The sequence below is a fragment of the Entelurus aequoreus genome, linkage group LG15 (assembly GCF_033978785.1).
Source record: "Entelurus aequoreus isolate RoL-2023_Sb linkage group LG15, RoL_Eaeq_v1.1, whole genome shotgun sequence".
Classification (NCBI taxonomy): Eukaryota; Metazoa; Chordata; class Actinopteri; order Syngnathiformes; family Syngnathidae; genus Entelurus; species Entelurus aequoreus.
This window is the reverse complement of record NC_084745.1, coordinates 44,239,079-44,251,578: the sequence shown is the minus strand read 5'-3', so window position 1 is coordinate 44,251,578 and position 12,500 is coordinate 44,239,079. Positions and strand designations below refer to the sequence as shown.

At 40.7% G+C, this 12,500-nt stretch overlaps 1 protein-coding gene across 3 annotated transcripts in view; it reads left to right on the top strand.

Annotated features, from left to right (window-relative positions):
• emilin2b (elastin microfibril interfacer 2b) overlaps positions 1-12,500 on the top strand; it is a 40,989-nt gene that overhangs the window by 13,931 nt on the left and 14,558 nt on the right. For all 3 annotated transcript variants that reach the window (XM_062022080.1, XM_062022081.1, XM_062022079.1), the window contains exon 4: positions 586-1,791. In XM_062022080.1, coding sequence (XP_061878064.1) covers positions 586-1,791 — 1,206 coding nt within the window. The remainder of the gene's footprint in view (positions 1-585; positions 1,792-12,500) is intronic.

Below are 12,500 nucleotides of genomic sequence, written 5' to 3'. Positions count from 1 at the left end.
TGTCTGAGCTGCTGTGAATTAGATGACCATAGTAACTAATTAGATGACCATAGTAACTAATTAGATGACCATAGTAACTAGTATATCATGCGAAAGGGCAGATTCCAACCATTGAAATACTTTGTATAGTTCAAGACTTACGGTCATGTGAAAACATCACTGCACATCATAATGGCAGCTAGAGTTTCCATCTTAAAGATCTAGAAAAATTATTTGGTAATGTCAGGCGGGCCAGATTGAAAAGCTTAACGGGCAGCATGTGGCCCCCGGGCCTTAATTTTCCCAGGTCTGCTCTAACCACTAGGCCACTTTGTAGTAGAAATGGCTGCTGTAAACAGGATGTGACGCAGGGGACCCTGCCTCTTTAAGATGGTCCTGCCCACGTGTACAAGAAGTGATGTCATCAAAATGGCAGGTAAAAGGATTGAATGGAGCGTTCGTACACCGAGACTTGGTTCGCACACAGAGGCATATTTGGCGCGATGTAAACGTTTGTAAACCGAAAAAGGTTGCGAATACATCAATCGAGGTTCCACTCTAGAGCGGGACAACTTCCAACCTTTTGTTGCCTTCTTCTCGCTGCAGAGGAACAGACCGACAACCAGAAGACGCATCCGTGGCAAGGTCAGACGAGTGTGCCGCGAGGTCATGGCGACGCACAGCACCTGGGAGAGGAGGTGCAGCGACTCTCCCAAATGGTTCTGGACATGCAGGCCAGAATAACGGACATGTCCTCCAACCTGAGACTGGACTTTCAAGAGGATGCCAGCAAGATTCTGCACACTCTACTGGACCAGTTCAGGCAGCCCGCCAGTGTACGGGGTCCAGAGACGGAAACCATGGACTTCCCCTCAGAGAGCCATCGACGGGCAACAACGGACAAGCTTTTCAACAAGATCAACCAGCTGGCAGATGAAGTGAAGAACAGGAGCAGCACCTTCAACCATCTAGAAGAGCGTGTTGACCAACATGATGGCCAAATTCACCTTTTGACCAAAGTCTGCAAGTCCTGCGACCCTTCTGCGGCGCAGTCCTCAGGTGCTGCTGACCTGCAGACCTATGTGGATGAGAACATCCGTGCCCTGAGGAAAGAGATGATGGAAGGCTTAGACATCAAACTGGGTGACCTGAAGAACTCGTGCGACTATAAAATCATGTCCGTGCAGGACCTGTGCGACAGCCAGGAAGACCACTACCTCAGCCTGACTGAGCTCATGGACTCTAAGGAAAGCGATCTCCGTGACCAAATCCAGGACTTAAGGACCAAGCTGGTGGAGTGTGGAAATAAAACCGGTGCTCCCCCGGAAACTACAAGGGGACTCGTGAACTCATCTGTGGTAGAGCAGAACCTGAAACTAAAACAAGCAAAAGCCATCAAAGACCTGAGAGAGAGTCTGGAGGACAAGCTGGTGTCAATGGAGGACAGATTTTCCAACCTTCAGTCTGGACTTCAGACAGACCGTCTGGATGTTGTCCAAGAAGAAGTGAACACTCTCAGGGGATCTTTTCAGTCTTTGCTGGACAGAGTGAACACGTTGGATCGGATCTGCTCGGTTGAGGGAAAGAACACATGTCAAGAGTCCTCCAAGACTGCTCTGCATGCTTTGGAGAACAAAGTGACCGGCGTGGAGGGCCATATTCTCAACTGCAGCGCCGACATGGAGAGCATACGAGGTGATCTTCATGCCGTTCAAGGTCAAGTAGGCAAGCTGGAGGACTCGCTGTCCAACGTGGTCTACGAGCAGAGCTTCATCTCCACCAAGGTCATGGGCGGCTCGACTTTGACGACAGGTACCCTTTAAACTATTTCCTACAAGAAATTAGAATGTTGATTGACAAACTTTTATTCAGTGAATACAACCTTTCCAATAAGCTATTTATTTAGCTATGAAATACCAGAAACCTGTCAGTCATTAAGACCAACTGCTCTACTGCACACTGCTGATTGCAGAAGTTGATAACAAGCTAACACAAATAAGATTGATTTTTGTCAACCTGGGGTGCCAAGGTTGCTAACTTCATGAAAAACAAATAAGGGACACCTGATTGACAGGACCAACATTTTTTTATTTTTTGTGAATTTGATTAGATACATGTTTTGAAGTATGTTTTCTTTTTAGTGCAAAATAACAAAATCATCAGAATTTGTAAAACAACTCTTTAAGAAGTCGCTACAGCGAGATAATTATATAGATGGCATGACTTGGTACTATCTTTATGTGCTACTATGCTAACATTAGCATGCTAGCTTTTTGACAAACATAAAAATATGAACATTTACATAAGATGATGTACAGACACTTTGGTACTTTTGGTAATCGGTACTATCTTAACATGTGCTGTCATGCTAACATTAGCTATTTTGATCATATAAAAATACAAATAAATCTCTGGCATGATGTAAGGACACTATAGAATTAACCTGGTACTTAGTGTTATGCCTCAGGGTGCTAATATGCCAAATGATAGCATTTTAGCTATTTTGATCATGTAAAAATGAAAATATGTACATGGCATGACGTAGGGACACTATGGCATTCCCATTCAACTGGCGGCCCAAAGCTTTTCATTTGGCCCGTGGAACATCACCCAAATAGGCTTGATGAAACCATTCAAACTAGGGTTGATCATGTATGCAGTACTCCCGCCACCCCATAGGGGGCAACAGCCGTGGGGCGAGTACTCATTCAACCCAGAAAAAATTTGAATAAATAGCAAAAAACAGACATTTAACAACGACTGGACAACAAAGTATGAATGGTCGACAACGAGTCATTGTTTCCTGGTGGACCTTTTAAGCCAGTGGTCCCCAACCACCGGGCCGCGGCCCGGTACCGGGCCGTGGACCGATTGGTACCGGGCCGCACAAGAAATTTAAAAAAATAGAAATAAAAATATTTATTTTTATTTTGTAATTTTTTATTAAATCAACATAAAAAACACAATATATACATTATATATCAATATAGATCAATACAGTCTGCAGGGATACAGTCCGTAAGCACACATGTTTGTATTTTTTTATGACCAAAAAAATATATATATATAAATACCATAACCCCCCCCCCCCCCCCCCGGTCCGTGGAAACAAATTTTCAAGCATTGAAATTGAAAACAGCTACAAAAAGGTTGGGGACCACTGTTTTAAGCGACGGACACATCGATCCAGACAAGGAGCTACAATGGTAGAAATCCCAGCGTGTAAGCTTCATCACGAAACTCAGTCAAACATTTGGAAGTGAAGTGAAGTGAATTATATTTATATAGCGCTTTTCTCTAGTGACTCAAAGCGCTTTACATAGTGAAACCCAATATCTAAGTTACATTTAAACCAGTGTGGGTGGCACTGGGAGCAGGTGGGTAAAGTGTCTTGCCCAAGGACACGACGGCAGTGACCAGGATGGCGAAAGCGGGAATCTAACCTGGAACCCTCAAGTTGCTGGCACGGCCACTCTACCAACCGAGCTATGCCGCCCCATAGTAGTATATAGTAGATATAATTTGTGCATAAAGATATTTAGTTTGTTTTGTATTGAAATTGCTGACTTCATGATGTCTTTTGTATTAGTGGTCGTGTTTTTTGTCTGAGAGTAACGATCGAACATCGTTTAATAATAGCGCTAAATTTGACCAGTAGAGGACTACAACGCTAATAGTGATAAGTCGCATACACTGTTTGGTGTGTGAATTTTGCGTAATTTCTACATGTGTAAACATTTGTAGTTTAATGTGTGAATATATTAACACCAACCCTATTTTATTTATGTAAAATACACAATGGACATTATGTAAAATACACAATAGACGTTATACATGTATGTTTATTTTATGTTTATATATTCAGTCTTACAAACCTAAATGAGGGAAGAAGTGTAAAGAAACACAACTAAGGAAGGAAAATAATTCAAAAGAGGGAGCATCAATTCTCAACAAAAACTGGAGCTTCTTTTTCTTCATACTCTTAACTAGCTTCACACACTGGGCAGAATAATGAATTTATTGACGGTGCAGTGTAGGGATGATGTTTGAAAAGAAATTATCGCGTTCGAGCCCATTATCGAATTCTCTTATCAAACCGATTCCTTATCGATGCTCTTATCGAATCCAGATAGGTTGTTGTATATAAAAAACCCCACAATATTTGGTTTAACAAAAGCTCACTTTTATTTTATAAGAAAAATAAATAAATAAATATTGACTGTTACCCCCCTAAAAAAATTAAATAAATAAATATTGACTGTTGTTACCCAAAGTATATTAGGTGGGATTTTTCAGAAAAACAAATATATACAGTAACACAAAAACAACCTGTCTCTGTGATCACTATAGGTGAATAGCCATGCCTTGAGGCGTTTTTTCCGGTCCATTATTTTTCCTGCTTGTGTGACATCACAGGAAATGACGTAGCTCAGTCTAATGACTGAGCTACCTCATTTCCTGTGATGTCCCACAGGGCATTTCTTGTGGGACGGGATTCGTTCCCAGGGATTCGAATAAAGAACCAACTCTTTTTCTTTACTATAGTGGCCTCGATAACGGGAACAGGTTCTCAAAAAGGGATTCGAGTCCATGGAATCGGTTATTTTCTTATCGAACGGTTCTTTTCTTATCGAACAACCGGGAGAACCGGTTTCGAACATCATCCCTAGTGCAGTGTGAAAGCCGATGTGTTTACTTTGTAATATAAAGAAGTATAGCCCGCGGAGGCACTTTCGGATGAAACATCCACATTTTGATGTCCAGCCCCTGAGCCCCTTGGGCTCTTGAAACTGCGGCCCTCTTCATTATGCATTTAAATAGACCTGATCTAGGGACCCTATGGAATTGCTTTGGTACTTACAGTATTAAATATTATTTTGATAGGTATTAAATTTAATTCATACATATAGCACATTTTACAAGCAGAAAAAGTTTCCGAAGTGCTACACATTATAAAAACACAATAAAAGACTCTCGCTGAGTTAAAAGCCAGATAATTAAAGATGATTTTAAGACTGTCAACAACCGACTGTGGGGGCTCTTTTGACATTAAGGGCAGTGTTCTATGGTTTGGGTCCCACCACAAAAAAGGCCCCATGTCTTAAATCTCGTGTTTGTTGAGAGCTGAAGCAAAAAAAAGTAGATTTATACTCAGTCGGAAGAAGGAGTGCTGATGGAAGACACATGCTTGATTTAATGGAGTCCACTTGTGTTGCGCAATGCTTTGGCTTGAAGGACCATCACTCGTCACGCTAAAGTTGTCCAAATGGTCTTGTTGCTGTTTACAAAGTATCCCATTGTTTCCCCACAACATCCCAGTGAGTCATCATCACCCCTGTTTGCTAATAGGGCCTCGCTGCACGTTTAACACCAATGCCTTTGGGACCAAACGTGACATAGATGCATGCCCAAAACCTGCACAAGGTTCTTCTGACCAGGAGGTGTGTTCCAGCCCCGGGTTGTTGCTCAATAGTTACAGTTGGCATCCTCGTTTCCACTGGTCATTTCATCACTGAAATAAATCTCAGGATTGGCTAGAAGTCAGACTTTAGCTCTTCTTTCTTCCAGCTGCCTCGTCCTCTTGTCCATCTTATCCGGCAGGGGAAAAAAACGATCTCGCCGCACGTTGCTATCTGTCGACTTAGGCGGCCACAGTCGCCGCTGACGTCATTCGTGCCTTCCTGACTCACGAGGGGTCACATTTTTGCCATGATGTCATACTGAGCCGTAAATTAGCTCTGGAAAGACCAAAGCCTTAGAGTGCTCTTGAGTTGACATACAAAAAACATTCAATACTATATACATGACATACAGCTGGACTATTTTTATGCAATCCCAGTGTAACTAAAACCTTGCTGCTTTACGGTCCATAGGCAAACATGCACAAACTGTGACGTCCATTATTTCAGAATTGTTAGATATTTACACACAGTACATCAAAATGTGATATCATGAATTTCCATGTAACCATAATAATTGCAAAATACTGTATAAAGCCGTGTTTCTTCACCATAGGGAATATCTGAGTCTCTGCTGTGGTCTGTATGGGCTGCAGCTGTACTCAGTTGTAACTAGGGCTGAAAACTGTATCACCATTTATTTTTATTTTTATACTGATCAATATCGACAATTGTTTATATTTCTATGACCTTTGGAAAATATGGACCAGGAAAAAAATATATTAAATGTAAACATTTTTATTTCAAATGTAACCTTCCTCTGATTATAGTCCCTTCAGCTATCAAGGCAATGTCAACACAACCATGGAAAACACTATCAATGTAAACAACATTTTTAAATCACAATAGACACTAAACAATGACATATTTAAATTAAGGTGCGTAAATAAGTTTAATAAAGTGTAACAAAATAGCGCAGAGTGTGAAAATGTAAACATGGAGAAACCTGAGAAAAACAATTGCTGGTTTACTGCCAGGAAGTTATGTGGTCTGTGTAACATTACAATTGGTCTGTTATTATCTAAGTATGGAAATTAATTTATGTTATGCAGTGATTATTATTTGAATATTTTTTCTTATATTTGGATGAAATTGATGGTTTATATATCATGTTATATTTGGATGTAATTGTTGGTTTATACATCATTAAGTAAGACTGCGTATTAGGTCGAAGGGGGCAGGAAAATATAAGATTTTTCTTCATCCTGCTCCTTCTCAGGCATTGATGTGTAACTGTATAACTGAATAATTGTGGTATAATTGTCTATCAAAGATGCACATCAATGACAGCCCTTTGAGACACTTGTGATTTAGGGCTATATAAATAAACATTGATTGATTGATTGATTGAATGAAGGAGATAAATAAAAATGAAATGAAATGAAATATTATTAAACAAAATAATTAATTTAAAGTATCACATTTGTAATATTTTGTTATTTATTTTATTTATACAGTCCTGGGGGCTGAAAGATTACTTGGTCTTTTAGAATTGAAAAGGTTCTGCCTTCAAACAGCAACTTTATTTTTGTAATCAATAAACCCTTTTGAAGGTTGAATTTGGAATGACTGTGTAAGGAAGAGGTCTTTCAGTGCGTCCTTTGGGTATTCCACTAGTAGTGCGAGGTTTTGGGATTCTTCCAATGATCCATCCATCTTAGTCCGCTTATCCGGAGTCAGGTGACTGGGGAAACGGCCTGAGGACTCATTCCCAGACAGAGTCTCTCCAACATGCCCTGGGTCTTCCCGGAGGCCAACTGCCGGTCGTACGTGCTCTGAACGTCCTCGGGGAGGTATTCAGGAACCATCCAGACGGGATGCCCGAGCCCCAAATCAGGATCCTCTCGATGTGGAAGATCAGCATCTCTACTCCGAGTTATTTCCAGATGACCAAGCTTTTCACCCCATTATCAAAGTAGAGCCAAGCCATCCTACGGAGGAAAGTCATTTCAGCTGCCTGTGCCTGTGATCTTGTCCTTTGTGGTCATTACCCACAGCTCATGACAATAGGTAAAAATAGGAATGTAGATCGACTGATGAATTGAAAGCTTTGCCTTTCAGTCGATGTACAAAACCTAAAACCAGTGAAGTTGGCACGTTGTGTAAATGGCAAATAAAAACAGAATACAATGATTTGCAAATCCTTTTCAACCTATATTCAATTGAATAGACTGCAAAGACAAGATACTTAATGTTCGAACTTGAAAACTTAATTTTTTTGCAAATATTAGCTCATTTGGAATTTGATGCCTGCAACATGTTTCAAAAAAGCAAAAAAGACTGAGAACGTTGAGGAATGCTCATCAAACACTTATTTGGAACATCCCACAGGTGAACGGGCTAATTGGGAACAGGGGGGTGCCATGATTGGGTATAAAAGCAGTTTCCATGAAATGCTCAGTCATTCACCAACAAGGATGGGGCGAGGGTCACCACTTTGTAAACAAATGCGTGAGCAAATTGTTTAAGAACAACATTTCTCAACCAGCTATTGCAAGGAATTTAGGGATTTCACCATCTGCGGTCCGTAATATCATCAAAAGGTTCCGAGAATCGGAGAAATCACTGCACGTAAGCAGGAAGGCTGAAAACCAACATTGAATGCCTGTGACCTTGGATCCCTCAGGCGGTACTGCATCAAAAACAAATTGTCGAACAGTTTAAGAACAACATTTCTCAACCAGCTATTGCAAGGAATTTAGGGATTTCACCCTCTACAGTCCGTAATATCATTAAAAGGTTCAGAGAATCTGGAGAAATCTCTGGACGTAAGCGATGATAGTACGGACCTTCGATCCCTCAGGCGGTACTGCATCAAAAAGCGACATCAGTGTGTAAAGGATATCACCACATGGGCTCAGGAACACTTCGGAAAACCACTGTCAGTAACTACAGTTCATCGCTACATCTGTAAGTGCAAGTTAAAACTCTACTATGCAAAGCGAAAGCCATTTATCAACAACACCCAGAAACGCTGCCGACTTTGCTGGGCCCTAAAAATGCCCCTTTGCCAACTTTTTTTGCACTGTTTTGCTGCCATTAAATTCTAAGTTAATGATTATTTGCAACAACAAAAAAAGTTTCTCAGTTCGAACATTAAATATCTTGTATTTGCGGTCTATTCAATTGAATATAAGTTGAAAAGGATTTGCAAATCGTTGTATTCTGTTTTTATTTATGAATTACACAACGTGCCAACTTCACTGGTTTTGGGTTTTGAATTATTCATTATATAACATTCATTCCAGCAAAAATGAAGCAAACTTGTGCGACTGCAGGAAGACAGTTTTGTCATTTTTAACCCCAAGGATTGGGGCAGAGGAACACAGTCTTCCACAGTTTCAGGAAAACCTCATCAAGTTCCATCCATGTTCGCTCGCTGGCTGAACTGTCGTGCCTGAGATAAGGTGACATAAATACGCGTCAGTGCTTGGCAGGCAAGATAACCTCCTGAACCCCCGACAAGACAGGACAAGAACTAATGTCCCCCAAGAACCAAAGAGCCTCAGACACTGTCTGAGCAAAAGACCTTCAAAAGGGTCATGTTGTCATATCTGCGAAAGTTGTGTTGCCCAAGTAGAGGCACACGGGATGCCCAAGATAAAGCTTAACGACGTAGGATAGCAAAACATTTAAAAAAAACGTGTCCAAAACATTGATCTCGCAAGGAGTGGCGAAGTGAGACTGGTATAAGAAACCCTCTGATTAGTTATTGGCAGCAAATCGCAAATATTATGCTAGATCCAGTCGACGTTAATTGCACCGGTTGCCTAGGGGGGGTCCCCACATCTGGGGTCCCCTCCAAGGTTTCTCATTGTATCCCATTGGGTTGAGTTTTTTCTTGCCCTGATGTGGGATCTGAGCCGAGGATGTCCTTGTGGCTTGTGCAGCCCTTTGAGACACTGGTGATTTAGGGCTATATAAATAAACATTGATTTATTGATTGAAACATTGAAATCATTGGCAGCTGGTGAAAAACAGCGCTCGGAGAAACAACAAAACCAGACATGACAGGTCAAAATAAAAAAAAATTAACATTGCATGTTTGATATTTCGTGTACAACTAAATATGGAGAAATTTTAGTTTAAAAAAAAGCAAACAAATATGAATTCAAAATGTTTTAGGACTTTTATGTTCTGTTTGGCTTTGAACATAATTCACATTAAATGTCCCCGTTGTTAGAATTGTTTTCTCTTCAAAAAATATTTCCCCCCCCCCCCCATTTTTAATTTTATTACAAAGCCTGCAACAAATTAAATTCTAGTTTGATATAAAACAGGATAAAACATTTTTCAAATAAGCAAAAAAGTGTGTGTGTGTGTGTGTGTGTTCTGGCAATACTTGCTAAATGGGGACATCGCTCTGTTTACACCAGGGGTGTCCAAACTTTTTCCACTGAGGGCCGCACACGGAAAAATTAAAGCATGTGGGGGCCATTTTGATATTTTTCATTTTCAAACCTTAACAAAATATATGGATTTTTAAAAAAAATTTTTTTAACCTTTAGGGCTCCCGGGGACCATCTCAGTCATTAAAATGTTAAAAATAAGTCAAATTATTATTATTTTTTATTTAACACTTACATTAAATCTCTATATCATGGATCGGTTCGCAGCTGAGTGTGAAGCGACTGGGATGAGAATCAGCACCTCCAAGTTCGAATCCATGGTTCTCGCCCGGAAAAGGGTGGAGTGCCATCTCCGGGTTGGGGAGGAGATCTTGCCCCAAGTGGAGGAGTTCAAGTACCTCGGAGTCTTGTTCACGAGTGAGGGAAGAGTGGATCGTGAGATCGACAGGCGGATCGGTGCGGCGTCTTCAGTAATGCGGACACTGTATCGATCCGTTGTGGTGAAGAAGGAGCTGAGCCGGAAGGCAAAGCTCTCAATTTACCGGTCGATCTACGTTCCCATCCTCACCTATGGTCATGAGCTTTGGGACAAGATCACGGGTACAAGCGGCCGAAATGAGTTTCCTCCGCCGGGTGGCGGGGCTCTCCCTTAGAGATAGGGTGAGAAGCTCTGCCATCCGGGGGGAGCTCAAAGTAAAGCCGCTGCTCCTCCACATGGAGAGGAGCCAGATGAGGTGGTTCGGGCATCTGGTCAGGATGCCACCCGAACGCCTCCCTAGGGAGGTGTTTAGGGCACGTCCGACCGGTAGGAGGCCACGGGGAAGACCCAGGACACGTTGGGAAGACTATGTCTCCCGGCTGGCCTGGCAACGCCTCGGGATCCCCCGGGAGGAGCTGGACAAAGTGGCTGGGGAGAGGGAAGTCTGGGCTTCCCTGCTTAAGCTGCTGCCCCCGCGACCCGACCTCGGATAAGCGGAAGAAGATGGATGGATGGATGGAACTTCAGGTTGATATAAAGTTAAAAAAAAAAAAAAGTTTTATGCCTTTTCTGTCAGACAACTTTGTTTTTTATAGTAAAACTGAAATATGCAGTATTTAGTATTAGAGCCTTAAAAGATCAATAATGCAGGACACCATTGATTTTAATTATTTAATATTTTTGAGTAATCACAGTGAAAAGTTAAATAAAATCCTACTAAAAATATTTGGGATCCAAAAGATCTCCCACTCATAAAGTGATACATTTTTATTATTATTTTTTTACTTTTAACACTTAAATTATGAGATCAACTTCAGATATATCTGTCCATTTTACATTTGAAATATTATTTTGTTTATTTTTTGCTCTTTTGTCAAATAAAACATTGATGTTTTTATATGGCAACCACACAATATATGCAATATTTTTTCCACATAAAACATTTTAAAGTGATATTTTTGAAGTAATAATTCATTATAACATAGATTTTTAGTCTTTTTTTTTTTTTTTAGCAATGGCAAAAAAAAGAAAAATAAACAAAGACAAAAGAAAAAAAACATTGCAACTTTTTTTTGTTAGATTTCACCTCATTCCACTTTTTTTTTAAAATGTTTTATTTTTTTATTTTTGCAATATTATCAATTTTGCAATTTTTGCAGAATGTGTGGCGGGCCGGTAAACAATTAGCTGCGGGCCGCAAATGGCCCCCGGGCCGCACTTTGGACACCCCTGGTTTACACAGTCACCTTTAGGGGACCTCTGACAGTATGGGGACAAAAAAACAGGTCCACTAAAGGGAAACCTTTTTAAATGATAGTCAGATCCATTCTGAAGATGCCTAAGTGATTTTTAAGCTTTGATGACATTTTCATACAGCATGATTATAAAACAATATTACCTTAAAGTATGATTCACATTCAGAATTGTCCATCCTTCTATATTTGGCAGTTGGAGTTGCAGGCAACTTCATTACTGCTAAATAGCAGTTTTCAGTCATGTCACAGAAGATGCAGGATTTGCTTTAACATTTAAATGGTGAAACTTCCTATAAGAGGACAGCTGTAGTGCTGTATTCTGAGGATCATGTCATATTTAATTTGAACTTTTTTTTAAAATGGTCCTCAGTAGTCACATACAAATTTGTGTGAATTATGCAAAATTATTTAAATGTGGTCCCCATGAACCATATTAACTCTTTTTTCCCCCAGGGTCCCCAGTAAGAATGATCAGCACATTACTTCATCAATCCAGAGATTTAAAGACGTGTATGACCTAACTGGGCAGTGGCCATTTTACCTCTTTTTTTTATGCCTCCACAACCTGTAGAAAGGGTGGTGCCCACAAGTGATGATCAAAAACTTGGTCCCCATTCCAAATAATAACCAGTGTGTGTGTGTGTGTGTGTGTGTGTGTGTGCAATTCTCCACCAATCACACACAAAGTGCATTATGAAAGTGAACAAAAAAGACAGACAGGACATCAGTGAGGAACAAACCTAACTTTGATTGAAGCAATGATCTATTGTCCACAGCACAAAAAGAGCAACGTGTAATTGAATGGTGTGTATAAAGGTGTGATATAGTTGGTGCAACCAGTTAATACTTTCACTTGTCACAAGTCACGTGTCCACAGACTCTGCAGAATCGAGTTCTTAAGGCCGCGCTCGTTGGGGTCATCCTAAATGGCCCGTTTCTCCCCCAGGTGCTCGGGGGGTAGGGTTCAGTGTGGTTGTTG